This window comes from Schistocerca americana, chromosome 2, assembly GCF_021461395.2.
Source record: "Schistocerca americana isolate TAMUIC-IGC-003095 chromosome 2, iqSchAmer2.1, whole genome shotgun sequence".
NCBI lineage: Eukaryota > Metazoa > Arthropoda > Insecta > Orthoptera > Acrididae > Schistocerca > Schistocerca americana.
In genome coordinates, this window is record NC_060120.1 from 804,510,266 (window position 1) to 804,526,370 (window position 16,105).

General features: G+C 37.4%; 1 protein-coding gene across 1 annotated transcript in view; it reads right to left on the bottom strand.

The window, feature by feature from the left end:
- Window positions 1–14,929: 14,929 nt before the first annotated feature.
- Window positions 14,930–16,105, bottom strand: part of LOC124594449 — a 39,448-nt gene continuing 38,272 nt past the window's right edge. Inside the window, exon 3 of the mRNA XM_047132825.1 lies at window positions 14,930–15,044. Coding sequence (XP_046988781.1) covers window positions 14,930–15,044 — 115 coding nt within the window. The remainder of the gene's footprint in view (window positions 15,045–16,105) is intronic.

Consider the following 16,105-nt stretch of genomic DNA (forward strand, 5'->3'; position numbering starts at 1 on the left):
AAGTTCTGCTTGAAGATGGGGAAACCATTTTCATATAACTTTGTTCCTGAGTGAGATATTGCAGGCAACTACAAGATGTCTTACCATATCGACTAGTGAGGTCACAGCAATGTCAAGCAATCACCACAAACGTTTTAGCAATTAGCTCTGTCACCACTCACTATTGTGATATTTTAATGCAATGAAGTTATGAAGGTATTATAAGTACCTTCATTATTAACTACTGTATGAGGAAACCAATTAGCCAATAAAAGTAGCTGAAACTTTGATTTTAAGGCTATCTGTTTGGCAAATTATTGTACCTTGAATTACATGTAAGTAAAATTTCTGTGGTTGTTACATTACTTTCATCATTTAGAATTTTGCTAACAAACACGTTTGCTTCTAGAAAAGAGAAACTTTGTTGCAGGAGAAGTCAATGATATTGTTTTATTATTTAATGAATAAAACAGTCTTATTAACTGTTACGACAACTTTCATCCTCATATTTAAGACTAGAATAAAGAGGAATAATACATTAGTTGTTTCATATCATGCAAGCTATTTACAGTAATATATGAAAATGCACCGCATTACCTAAACTACAAAACAGTTGTTACTACTGGCATCAGCTGCTATGCAATGTTACAGATAAATAGACAGAAAAATCTCCGCAATAAAATACGATGTGTGTGGTAGTGGATACTCGTTCTATCATAATAGTAACGCTAAGCCTCTGATACTCTATTATTTGTATCATCTTGGCTGTAATGCCATGTGGAGAGGACACAATCCACACCTTTATGGAGTAACCACCAGCTTGCAGTGTGCCTTGTTGACAACTTGGGTCTGTGGCTTCATCATGTCTACACCAAACTCAGCAGTCTTATTCATTTAGGGCTCAACCGATATGGTCACAAGCCCAGAAGAGGCACTGCAGGTGATGTTGTGCTGGTTAGCAAAGGCACTCGTGTCAAGTCGTCTGCTTCCATAGCCCATTAAATGCCACATTTCGGCACACAGTCCTAACAGATACGTTCATCATATGTAGCAGATTGATTTCTGCTATTATTTCATGCAGAACTGCTTGTCTGTTAGCACTGACAACTTTACATACGCGCTGTTGCTCCCGGTCATTAAGTATAGACTGTCAGCCATTGCATAGTCCCTGATGGGGCGTAATGCCTAAAATTCGGTATCTCAGCACATTTATTGATACAGTGGGTTGCAGAGTATTGAATTCCCTAATGGTGTCCAAACTGGAATGCCCCATGCATCTAGCTCCAACTGCCATTCCGCATTCCAAATTTTAATTCTCGTCATGTGGCAATAACCACATCAGAGACCTTTTCACATTTATCACCTGGGTACAAATGACAGCTCCGAAAATGCTCTGCCCTTTATACCTTGTGTACATGATACCACCACTGTCTGTATATGTCCATATCACTATCCCATGACTTGGATGACCTCAATGTGTATGCAGTAGAGCCACTGGTGGAAAATGAAGAGTTACACAAAACGCATTGTTTGTGTGCAGAAGTAAACACGTGTAATACTGTAAGTCTGGATAACTTTGATGTGGACATGGTTAGTCTGTCAAAGGGCTCAATGATTGCTACTTTAGAGGTGTTACATGAAGAAGGTATAGAAAGGTCATGTAACGATCAGACACAAGCAAACCATTGATACAACATCTGTATGTAAAAAGGTGTGTCACTTGCAAGGCAATGCTTGGTAGGCAATGAGCAAACCGTCAATGCAGCAGTGTTATGTAAAAAAGTGGTTCACTTGCTAGTCAGTGCTTGATAGGCAATGGAAGCTTTGCTTCTACAGTTTATCATGGGGAAATTTAAAGTAGCCTGGGCAGCAATGAGACTCTGAATTGAGGAGGAAGGGGTGCCAGGGTAATCCGTGCAGTTGTGTGAACCACTGTGCCATGGTGGCTTGGTGTCTGATCCACCTGCATAGTAACCAGGAGACCCGGGTTGGATTCCTGCCTTGGTACAAATTTTTAGTCACCGCTGCAGTCTACATACATAAAATCATGCATGTATGGCACCAGTAAAGTCTTTGAAATAGTGACATTTCATTTATATAAGTACCTGCATCTGGGTTTCATACTAGATCCCCCATTTACACATTTACATTCAAATGCTGAGGTGCTGTTCCAGAACATGGAAACCCTCGGCAATTCTGTTCGTTTGTAAGGGGGAATTTAAAGTTGTCTGAGGTGGCAGTGAGAATTCGGTTCGAGGAGGGAAGTGTGCAAGGGTAATCCGAGCAGTTGTGTGAACCTCTATGCCAGGCTGGCTTAGTGAGACCCAGGTTCGATTCCTGGCCTTTGTACAAATTTTCACTTGCTGCTTCAATCTATATACACAAAAACAACACGCAAGACATGCTTTTGGAACTCAAATGGGAATCCCTGAAGTGGAGGTGAAATTCTTTCCATGGAACACTACTGACAAAGTTTAGAGATGTGACAGTTGTACCTGACTGGGGAATGATTCTACTGCTGCCATTGTACATTTCACCTAAGGACTGTGAAGATAACACAAATTAGGACCCATATTGTGGCATATAGACACTCATTCTGCCTTCAAGATTTGCCAGTGGACAAGAAAGGAAATGACTACTAGTGGTACAAGGTGCCCTCTGTCACTGACTAGACAGTGGCTTTCAGAATATGTATGTAGATGTAGATGTGGAAAATTATTAATACAAACACTCACAGAAACAAACCGTTGTCAAGTAACATTAACTTGAAAGCAAATGAGAGAGTAGTTTCCAAAGAAAAAGAAATAACTGATGAATTCAACTCCTACTTCACATAAATTGCTGAAAATCTGACAGATCACTTCAGGAATAATTGTCCCCAAAAACTGTTCCAGAATAATTCAAACCAAAATAAAGAAAAGTCTTCCTCAGGATCAGATACAAATCTGTGCTTCCTCCATAAGTGCAGCAATCTTATAAGTAAACTTCTGTTCCAAATTATGAACTCCTCATTCTTGAATGGCACATTTCCTAATAAACTGAAAATTGCAAGTCGTACACAAAATAGGAAGTAAAGGAGATGCTGACACCTACAGGCCAGCTGTTGTAATCTCAGTATTTAGCAAAATGTCTGAATACACCTTGGCCATTACCTAAATACATTTCTGAGAAATAGGAAAATTTTATCACTCACATATTCTGGTTTCCAGGAAGAGAAAACTACAGTTGATGCAATACAGAAACTCCCAGATTTTACTCTAAGTCTTGTTGACAAAAAGCTACTAGCCATAGGTATTTTTCTTAATCCCACATAGGCCTTTGACATGGCTAATCATATCACCTTGCTGCAAAAAATTCATTCTTATGGAATAAGAGGAACTGACCATGACTGGTTTGAAATTTACCTCGAAGAGCAGTATGTTCAAATAAATGAGATCAAGCTTTCAGGAATTGCCAGTGCTGCACTTTCACCTATACAAATAATATAACTTGAATTTCCACAAGCATCAATCCTAGGTCACTTATTTTTCCTGCTTTACGTCAATGACCTTCCCATAAACGTATCTACCAATAAAACTAACAGTTTTCCTATTGACACAAAAAGCAGCCAGACTGCAGTGGAAAAAAGCACAATCCAACTACACTGGTGGCTTAAATCAAACTGACTGCTCCATAGTATGAACAAAACAGTTGTTTAAACTCCAAAAGAAAGCAGCCAGAACAATACTGTCCAAACAGCAAAAAGAAATATTTAAACATTCTTTAAGAAACTGAGTATATTACCGTTCCCATACCAACAGATACTAAAACTACTATATTTTACAAAGGAAAACCTCAGTATACTGGATAGAAACTCACATTTGCGGCACTACAAAATAAGGTAAAAAAACTCACTAAGATTGGTTTCCACTCAAAAAACTGTACAGCTAAAGTATTAAATAAATGGGAATACATTGTACAATTGCACTAATAAAGAAAATCAGGAAGTTGAAACATTTCAGAGTAAATTTAAAGTAACTCCTAATAAAGAACTGCTTTTACAGTGCACTGGAATTCTTAGAACCTGATCTGGCACAATAAACAGCAGCTTGTTTAAACAATGTGTGGGATATGTGTAAGTCATTTTATCAACTTAGGTTATATATGTGAGTTCATGCAAAGAGTATAAATGTTATGGTTGCAAATCTTAGTGTCTGTAACCTACCTGCATAATTTGATAATGATATTGTCTATGGAGTTCAAAATTCCTATTAGTATTTATTTCTTGAACTCTTTGGTATGTATTTCTTTTCACATTAACATCCATTATGTGAAGCAATGCATCTTTAAATGTTATCTTCATATAAATGTTAATTACATATTTTCTTAACTCTTTAGTGTGTATTTTCTCTTAGATTAATACCCACTACGTGAAGCAAAGTACAGTACTTAAATATAACCATCCCAACACTCGCCATCACCTATCAACAACATTCACTCTGATTTGTCCAATATCATGATGCACTTTTAAAAGACTAGTAAAAATGTGATGCACATAAGTCAATGGACCACGTGGTGACAAAACATTTGAAGTCAATGTAAATAAACTAAGTCAAGCCTGATTTTACTGTAACAGATGCAGAAGCCCACGAGCAGGAAGAAACAAATGGCAAAGTTCTATCTGCAAATGATGTCACAATACCGTCAGACATCCATTCCACTACTAGGATGCCCTACCTGTGATGAGGAAGCAAGCAGTGATAGTGTCAGAATACAAGAGATAAATGGAACTCAAAATATCACTGTCACTTGGAAGACTGATGAAACTATCATGTTTACTTTTTTTTGTGCTCCATGGTATATAAAGTATCTTCTGCAGAGTATTCATTGGGAAGAAAAGAACACACATAAGACACTGATTGTTGCAGCCCTCACTGTTGAGTAATTTATGTGCAGTTGCCTTTCAAGATTAGTAATACAGTGTTAAATAAAGTTAGTATTAAAAATCACAACAGTGTTTCACAGAGGCAAATGTCAAGTGATAAAATCTGGAGAAACAGATAATCATACCCGTTATTTTCTAAGCCTCATAAGTGATTATGTTATGGACATGTGAGAGTAAATATTTTTAATGTCTTGCAGAAGCTCCTGTATGATATCCTAGTAATATCCCTCTACATCATTGTAACTACATGTAAATCTGTGCTTTATTCCTTTATTATCCCACACAGATTGCAAATTCAATTGCTAAAGTATTGCTGGCATGTCTAACACATTCAAAAACTGAATCACTACCACAATGATACATGTGATGGTCATTTAGAGTCTGTACATCATTATAAACATCAGTTCCATACACTTCCCATGCATAAATGCTAATCATGTAAATTCCCAGTAACAAAATAATAATAAATAAATAAATATTTGTGTGGTACTTTCATGAAATGAAAGCTGCACCTAAGTGTTGTTAGCATTTGTCTATGAAATGTACTTCCTGGGTGGCACACTGCCAGAACCTTTTTATTCCCAACTTGACTTTCTTTTGTTTACACTACCAGTCAATATTATCCCAGAATTTTTTTGTCCTTTGCCCCCCCCCCCCCCCCCCCCAATGATCTACACTACCGACTTCAAAATTGAGGTAGCACATAATATTTAACATAATTCACTTGACACCGTAGTCTCACATTGTAATCACACTATCAGTCATTTTCCTTTAAGGACTTTACTGCTTCGCAAATTCTTAATTTGTTATCCTCTTCAGAATATTTTGTTGGATAGCATTTTGTAGATCACCAATCTCCTCTACAGTAATCCATAAGAACTCCACAAGCAGTGAAATCCAAGGTGTTCTGCACATATGAGAGATCCAGAAGACTGCAGATGGTAGTGCCCAGGATGATGCCATGTTCCTTGACTTCCAGAATACTTTTAATATGCTTTTACTTTATCTCATAGTGAATAAAATAACAGCTAATGGAATGTATGACAAGCTGTGTGACTAGACTGAAGACTTTACAACAGGACTCACTGCGAGATTCCCAGTGGGGAGAAATCATAACTGTGTAAATAGCTGTTGGCGTACTTCAAGGAAGCACTCACAACATATATATGATTTGTGGAAGTCAGCTTCTTTATATGGGCTATTTGTATACAATATTTTTATAGACAATGAAGTGGCAATACCAGAAAATTGTAGTGAAATGCAAGAAGGTCTCCAAGAATTGACGACATTCAATGTAGAAGTGGCCAGCTGACTCAACACAAAAGTTATGTAGCATGTATGAATATGAAAAAGTCCTATTATTGTTAAATACCACCATCAATGATCAAATTGTAATGACAAATTATAATGTATTAGTTCAGTACTTTGACTAAAATAACTTTGTGATTCACATTGTGATTTATTGATTTCTATATTAATAAATGAAACAGTTTACATTGTATGGATTTTGACATTAAAAACAGTGAGTAACTTCACAGGTTAAAACTAATTTCTTACACAATAAATGACAACAAATTCTCTTTTAATCTAATTTCATGTATTTTTAGTATTAGCTAATTATTATTAGCTTTATAATTTTTTGTATGGGCTAATTATTATATATTATATAAAACTTTTATTTTGTAAATAATCTTTTTGTTTTCTTTTGAAGGAATAGATAGTATCTATGTCCCCTGTATGTTCTGGTAATTTATTATACGGGGTGCAGCGGCATTCATAGTGGGATATTAAAAACACACCATCAGGCAGTAACTGTAATTTATGTATTACCTCTTATGTCAATTAGTATGCCATTTACTAATGTGTAAGTCATTTTCATTACATGGATTACTTTTTGAATATGACTCCTGTCAAATGATGCCCCCTCTGCACAACACATTCATCTAGGCAGCATTGGAAGCTTTCCATAACTCAGCATAATGTATTCTCTGGGACATTGCTGACAGCAGTTCTGATGCAATTCTTCAACTCAGGAATGGTGGCACAACGTGTTTGGAACACTTCTTGCTTCAGGTAGCTCCAAAGGAAAAAGTCTGCACATGAAAGGTCAGGTGAGTGAGGCAGCCAGGAAATGTCACCAAAACGGGAAATTACTCTACCATGAAATGTCTGTCGCAAGAAATTCATGCAAATTCTGGCCACCATTCCTGAGTTGAAGGATTGCATTAGAACTGCTGTCAGCAATGTCCCAGGGAATACGTCATGCCAAGTTATGGAAAACTTCCAATGCCGCCTAGATGAATGTGTTGTGCAGAGGGGGCATCATTTGACAGGAGTCATATTCAAAAAGTAATCCATGCAATGGACAATGACTTACACATTAGTAAATGGCATACTAATTGACATAAGACATAATAAATATATTAGTTACTGCCTGATGGTGTGTTTTTAATATCCTACTATGAATGCTGCTGCACCCTGTATAATTTGATGCCATTTTGCAATAAACTCGGCTGAGTTTTAACTTTATTTTTTCAGCCTTGATGCAACTTATAGATGTTTCTAGTTTTGTAACTATGTACTAAACAATTTTTAACACAGTAGTCGATTTTTTAATATTTGTAACATTTTGAAAAATAGATTCCACAACAGACAATTAAGATTTCCAGCACAATAAAAAGTTTGAGACAGTCTGAATATAGGTCAAGCTTATTCATTATGGATGTTTTAGGACCTTTGACCATTTATTCAATGTACGTACATAAAACTGCAACCAGTCACTTTTTTTGAAATAGTTATTTATTGTTCCATGAACAGGTTTTCTAACCTTTTCAGGCTCGTCTTCAGATGTAACTTTCAGAAAACAATATGGGAATTACCCTGAAAAGCTTCAAAAATCAGTTCAAGGAATAATAAATAACTATTTTGATAAAAGTGACTGGTTGAAGCTTCGTGTGTTCTCATAGTCTGAATATAGCTTGAATATTTTTCGTATTCACTCCCCAAAAAGTTATGCCATAAGTAATAACAGAATGAATATAAACACAATATACTGATCTGATCCGTAAATACTGCTCAATGGTGTAAGAATTCAAATGGACATGTGATGGTGTAGAAATTCTGTTACCAACAGGAAGTATCTTTACAACTCTTCCCACTTTCATCGACTGTCAACGTGCATTCCAAAAAACTTTTTTGCTTTCCACGTATTGTATGAAGACATTATTTATTTTCAGGTTATTGTAATCTGTTTCTTTTTTATGTAAAATTTCAGAGTGCTTGTTTTTCTACCTTACTTCTGGTTCAAAAAATATTATTTGCTCATTAATAACAATTCTAGACCTAGCACACTATACTGTTAATATATTTAGTGTCAGAAGTATATTTTTCAATATATTTAGAGCTACTGGATACATTTCAGTCACTGCACACTGTTTTCTAGATCTGACTGGTACCACCTTTTCATCACCCCCCCCCCCCCCCCCCCTTTTTCTCACATCATCTAGTTTGTATAATAATATTTTGTGGTCGACAGTGTCGAATGCTTCAGTTAGATCACGGAATATACCTGTTGTACAATTACCTTCATCCAATGCTCCTGGGACATGTTTTGTAAGATAGACATTTGCCATTTCAGTGTCTTTCCCTGATCAGAAACCAAACTGATCATTGGAAACAAGGTTGTATAAGTCTGTCTTTCACAACAGTTTGTATTATTTTTGCAGTGCCTGAGAGTAGTGAAGAGAGGCTGTAATTTAGCATATTTTAAGTAGCCAAGAAAGCAACTCTGTTAGGATGATTGATTTATAATGTCCACTAATGGTGGTGTTAGGTTCTCTAAACAGTCCTTTATCAGACTAATTGGTATTTCGTACAAATCTGCTGAAATCTTATTTTTTTAGTTTGCAAAGTGTCTTGCAAGACTTCCTCCTTTGTTGTGGGAAGTAGAAGCATTGAATGTGGTACACATTTATTTAGCTTTTTGACATAAGCAGCTGTTTGAAACTTTTCCTGTGTAATTTTGTTCCTACATTGCTGAAGCAGAAAATTATATAGTTTGCCAAATCTTTTGGCGAGTGCCTTTCCCTTTGATTTTATGTGTGATTGATTCATCTTTCTGGTATCTGTTTCCTGCTTATCTTCTGTACTGCTTTGCTTTCATTTTCAGCAGTATCATTTAAGAATTATAATATCTCTTTGCTGTAAGCAGTACTTCCGTGTGTGTTTGCTGTACTGTTTATAAAAGTGTCGTAAAGGTGTATTAGAATGACTGTTGTAATGGAACTGAGGTACTTCAGTGTTTGGAATCCTTTTTTTATACCTTTTGTCAACCATTTGCTTTTTCCTACTGTCGATAATAGACATAATATTACAGGAAAAGTCTCTTCAAATTTCAGTTTGAAATGTCATTAAATTTTTGAATTTTTCATTTGCATCTACCTCTGTGTCTATTACTTCCCGTGTTTGATGTGCTATTTGTTCAAAACCAAAAAGGTATGAGTCTACAGACATATATTTTCCTTGTTTTTATTGCAGCCAATTTTGTATTTACTATTTGACTGAATGATCAGATAATTCTTAATCTACTACACCCACTCTAAAGTTTTCTTTGTCCAAAACTATTAACATATGATCAACAGCTGTCACTGACTGGTTTGTTACTCTTGTTGCACTGTTAACCACTGACAGTAAACTGAAACTTAAAGAGTCATGCTTAAGTTAGAGGTAGCATCAAGATTGAGTGAATTTATATTTATGTCTCCAGATGTTAGGATGTTTCCCTATATGTCACATCAAGCACTTGATTTAGTATAAACATTAAATTGCCAATTTTCTACACTTACAATGGTCCCTTAGTTGTAGTGCCACCAAAAGAAAATGCTTCTTTTCACTGATTGCACTTAGATGACTTCAGACATTAAATGGATGAGTCTGTTTCACTTAAATGCAACACACTTCACACTGCTTGGATGATCTACTGTGTGCACATGCTAAATTTTCAGACTTTAAGATTAAATTATTAATTTCTGATTCTTTGCACAAATATTCTGTGATATAAACAACAGAGCAATCTACAACCTCCAGCTCAACCACTAGCTGTTGCACTTTATTTGTTAGACACCGAATGTTTTGGTGAACAACTATCACTTTTTGTCATATATGTCATATGACACCGAATATTTTGGTGAACAACTATCACTTTTTGTTATTACATTTAGCTTTTCCTCTTCTCTGTTTTGTTGTCACTGTGAATGAGTTTAAATGCATTGTATTAATGTATTTTATTTTCGGAAGACATTTGTGAATTGTCGCTTCCCCCAATCGCAAAGCTGGTCGCAGGTGATGCTAAAAAAAAAAGTAAGAAAGAAAGAAGCGGCGACACTTTCTGGACAACTCACCTATCGTTTTGCACGACAATGCACGGCCGCATACAGCACAAGCTGTGGCTGCTCTGTTCAGTCGATGGGACTGGGAAGTACTGTACCATCCACCATACTCCCCGGACTTAAGTCCTTATGACTTTGATTTGATTCCAAAGATGAAGGGACCACTTTGTGGCATTTGCTTCGTAATTGTTCCAGAGATTCGACAGGCAGTAGACCGCTCCTTTCGCACCATCAACAGAACAGGCTCTGCTAACGGTATACTATGCCTTCCACATCGCTGGCAACAGGTTCTACACAACACTGGTGACTACTTTGAAGGACAGTAATAGGTGCAAACATGTAACTCTTTTGTATGGGTTGTGAATAAATAGTTGCTACTAATTAAGTTCCAACTCTTGTATTTTGCTATAAGTCGTACCTAGTCTTTTTAAGTGCACATTCACCCTTTCCAGACATTTCTCAATCATTGCAGTGTTCCCTAATATCATAGTTTATTTTGTTTGCGTAAGTACTGCTCACTGATCTTCTGTGCAAAATTCCACTGATTACCAGTCTTGAGCTTGTATGCATACTTTTCTTGAATGGTTTCATTTACGATTTCTTGCTTCACGAAAATTTGTCTCAAGGCCATTACTGTTTTATGAGATTGGACTGTTTTGCATTAAAGATATTTTTCAAATGTTTGATGACTTGCTCACATCAGATGCTCAGGCGAACAAAATGGTTGTTCAGTAAGTAATGCCCCACATTTTTTAAGCCATTAATATACACAGACAAATGTCCTTGTTGGTGCTTCACATTTGATGTTTGTTCTGTCCACTGGTGAAATTACGAACCATTGTGGCAGATGGCAGAGCCATAGTACAGCATCAAAATGACATCTACATGCGACTCTCATTACAAGCAGCAGGCTGTTATTGAATACTTGTGTGCAGAAAAAGAAACCATGGTAAACATCCAAAAATGTTTGTGTACTGTGTATGGCAATGCTGCAGTTGATTGGAGTACAGTTGGTCAAAGGGTAAAGAAAGTTACAGCCTCAGGAAATGCAGAAACAGAGCTCCATAATCAGCCACACTCAGGACATCCTGTCACAGCCACTGCTCCGGACATGCTAAATCATGCGGATGCCATTATTCATGCCGACTGGTGCATCACAACTCTAACAATTGGCTCTACAGTTGTTAGTCAGCATTGGAAGAGCATCTGCAATCATTGAGACTCGGATATTCAAAGAAGTACTCACAATGGGTCCCACAAATGCTCACAGCAGACCACAAGATTCAAGAACCATTTCATCTGAAATGTTGGAGCGTTTTGAGACAGACGGAGAGGCTTTTCTGTCACGGATCGTTATGGGGGACGAAAGCTGGGTGCACCACTTTGTGCCAGAAACAAAAAGGCAGTCCATGGAGTGGCATCATCCTCATTCACCACAAGAGAAGAAATTCAAGACACCCCCCTCTGCCGGAAAAGTCACAGTGACAGTCTTCTGTGATTGTGATGGCGTCATTCTTGTGGATGTGATGCCAGGAGGGTCAACCATCAATTCAGATGCATACAAGAAGACTGAATAAACTCAAGAACCATTTCTGACATATTCAATTGGACATGAATCCAGCAGAAATCCTACTCCAATATATTAACGCACGCCCATACAGAAGTCTGAGAACCCGGGAACATATCGCCAAATTGGGTTGGACATCATTGCCTCATCCATCCTACAGTCCAGATCTGGCACCCTTGGACTTACATCTCTTTGGGCCACTTAAGGATTCTCTACAGGGAACACACGTTGAAGATGACGAGTGTGTCAGTCATGCAGTGAAAACATGGCTACGCCTACAGGACAAGAGCTTTTACCGGCAGGCAATGGCATATGGCCATAGAACATGATGCAGACTATGTAGGAAAATAGGACATGGACAAGACATGTTGATGTATATTTTCACCAAATTCTGACTCTTAACAATAAATATGTTCTGAGAAAATAAATGTGGGACATTACTTATTGAAAGACACCCTCATAGTTTGAAACTACTACATTTTTCAATACAGACTCACCAGTAACAAGAAAGTCATTTCCATCACCCAGTTCTATTAAAACATTTTTACATCTGTACAGTGTGTCTCACAAAAGACACCAGGGAGGAGTGCACGGGTCATGCGGCATGTTTGCCACCTGATGCTGCATCTGCCGGTTGTCACTATGCGTAGTTCTTGGACACCTATATTTTGCACGTTCTCCCTACACTATGCAACTGACTGTACTGGCGCTTTCTTTTGAAGTTGTTGTTGTTGTTTTTTTTTTTGTCAAGTTTAATTACTTCAAATATTGTTGCTGGATGCCATTATTTCAACTGTGCTGAGTCTTTCCCTGTCAGTGTATCACTGGCCCTGGTCTCCAGACAGAAACACTATGCACGTGTCTCCTATACTGAGCAACTGAGTGTTCAAGTGTTTTGTTTTGTGTTTCCGATCAAGTTTCCATTTGGTATGGTATACACAAAGAATGAAGGAGTATTTCTTGTGTTGAACTATGCATAAGCAGGATCATATGTCGAGTGTTGGCTTGAATTCATACGGAAATTTCTCAATGTGCATGTTCCAAATGCTTCAACGATGTGCAGATTAGTGAAGAAATCAGGGGAAGCGCATGAGCAGCTGACTACTGACAGATAAGTGTCCGAGTGTCAGGCGCAGCTGCAGATGCAGTGGCGGCAGCCATTGGCTGTGCCATGTGACCCGTGACCCCTCCTGGGTGTCTTTCATGAAATGCCCTGCATCTTCAGCAATGGGAGCCTGCCACCAGTCAACTATAGTTCTTTCTTGATCACCACATCCTTGCTGTTTTGCGAGTACACGTAGAACCTTGTCAAATGTGACTGACAGGACACCACCAACACTACTATTTGCCATTGCATTTTGTCACGTATAAAAGCTATTTTATTCAATATGTAGAATTATGCATCTGCGGAACTTTAAGACAGAAATAGTACCTGAAATTACTTACAAGAATGGCATATGCTACCTTGTGGCTCACTGGATGAAACTGAGCAAATATTCAAAAAGGAGATGGCTTACAAAACCTATGTTTGTTTTTTAATGATTGCTGCTCAGTCTGTCATTTACCAGGTGGGATTAGTAGAGGCTACAGAGATTGTAAAAAGCTGTGTGTTTCCTCATGGTGTCATTTTGAGTCATGAGATGCTCATCCAATGCATAGGAATAATTGTGCATCGTGAAGCCAAGAAGAGTTGAGCAACATATTGCTTCCTCCCACACATATCTTACTAGATGACTGATAATATGCTGAAATTTGAGTTCACGAAGAGAGAGAGTATAAATGTGGATAAACCTACTGAAATTCTACGCAGACTTCTTGTGTAACAAAGAATTATAATGATGTTCAATGAGGTATAAGGATTGCAGCCGGATCACGTTGACTTCTTGCCACAATATTTCACCTGGCAATCATCCAGCCATCTTCAGATAAGTGTCTGCAAGTTCCCAGCGTCAGCTTTACAGCAAAAAATTGGCACGAAAATGCATGCGCGTTGGCAGCCATCACAGGAGTATCTTCTAACGAAATCCGCACCCTCTGGAAATACTGTTTAATCTGTTGAGTGCAGGTGCTTGCCTAAAGGTGAAAAATACATGTTTGCCCTCTATCTGAATGCACACACACATCGCTAAAAACAGACATCAGATATCGCCAGATGTGTCATTATGAACAGACTGTCTTCTCTCAGAAGAAATTACAGAGATTACCGTGTCCCAAGCTTTGTCCAGTTGAAAACCGCCCTCAAGATTTATAAGAGTTTGTGCTAGGCATATCTCTACAGATTCTTTAATTACTGAATCCCAAAAAGTTTTTGCTGGGGCCAAGACTTTCATGGCAGAAAAATCCATAGCACGTTCTGTGGTAATACAATCCTTAGCCAAAGCCGACTTACTGGGCCACGAAAGGTGAGTGTGGCACTCATGTTCAACATACCTTTCATGTACTGCACGTGCCATCTGGCCGATGTAAGCATTGCCACACTGGCAAGGAATTTTGTAGATCCAGGCCTTCCACAGACCCAGATCGTCTTTTACCGAATCAAGAAGGGCACTAATCTTCGCTGGTGGCTGAAAGATTACTTTAACTTGATGTTTCCTTAGGATCCTGCCTACTTTAGATGAAAGATTGCTGACATATGGAAGGAACGCCATGGACCTGAACAGCTCCTTATCTTCTTGATGTTGTGGGTAGTCACATTTAGTCCTTCTTAGTGCTGTTCTAATCTGTTGTGGAGCGTAACCATTATCTCTGAACGCCGATTCTGGATGTTCCAGCTCCTGTGGCATGAAGTCAGCTTGATGCGGCTGCAATCCTGAAACCTCATCAAACATTCAGTACGCTAGGAAAACTTCAAGAATCACAATTATAATGATATCAACATGTTATTAATTGCATGTATCAAATGAAAGTTTTAGCTGTTAAATGCAAAGGAAACTGGTATGACAACTGCCGTACACAAAGCCATCTAAGAATTTCGATACAGGTGACAAATAAATAGTAAAATTAGAATACAGTCATCTTTATTTATGTGTTTTGATCAATACAAAAAAGTACATGTAATCTTTACAGGACCATTCACATTTTATCATAGCTGCATACACCTTTTGGACAACAGATGTAAGTTCTGGTTTTATGCCTTCTTGATCTTAGGAAATAAAGTTCATGTGCATCCAAGTGAGGTTTTAATGGCCTGAAAGAAATAATTCACCATAATTTTAGTCAATACTTGTTAGTCTGTAAACATTATTACATAGCAGTTATGGAAGATGTAACAATGAGAACATTTTTTTTAATAAGGGACTTCAAAACATACCTTTGTAATTAAGCTACTTTCAATAGTATTACTGATATGAATATTGTGATCTAAAATCCTCATCCTTGAGGAAAAATGATAAATTCAGCTCTTATTAGTTACGTCATTTAGCTGCCAAGAAAAAAATATTTATTTTACACATTTTTAAGTGTATATTTCTAGCCAAAGTAACTTAAGAACAGCTGCATCAGTGATAACTCAGGTTAGCAAGGAACTAATATCCAAGCAAAGTAACTCAACATTGGACAGCATTTGTCATATCAGTAAATGCCTGTGATAGAAATGAATGAAGGGAGCGGGAAAAATTGCAGTTTAACAATCTGTCAACAGCAGGGTCTTTAGAGATAGGGGAAGAAGGAATCTTTGCATATAAACTTTCAATATCAAGGTCATTACAGATGGAATAAAATCTCATTTGGATAAGGGTACAGAAGAAAATCGGCCATAGCATTTTCACAGAATCATTCTACCACACCCTTAAGCAATTTAGTAAAAATTGAGTTGACATTTTGTGTGTTGTTATGCAGCCATTGTCTCAACTAAACTGAGAGAAAACTCAACACAGCAAAAAGATACTGGAATTTTTAAAATTTTAAATTTTCAGCACTGTTTTAAACAGAGAGAATAGTTGAAATTGCCTCTTACTCTTTGGATTAACTGATTTCTATTGTTACTGGTGGTAAAATGTCAGATAGTGACAACACCAGTGACAAATGTCAGGAAATACTGAAAAAAGAAAGACGGAGTGCAGTTTCTGAAACATACAGCCATAAAATGAGTAAGAGTGGAAAATGAAGCGTACATAAATTGGAAATTATGTTACGGCTGCAGGTGAGTATTGCTTTAAAATCAAGGTTTAATAATCATGGTGAACACAATAATTTACAACATTAAATTCACTTGAATATGTAATTCTATTTCCAGTTTTGAGAAGCACA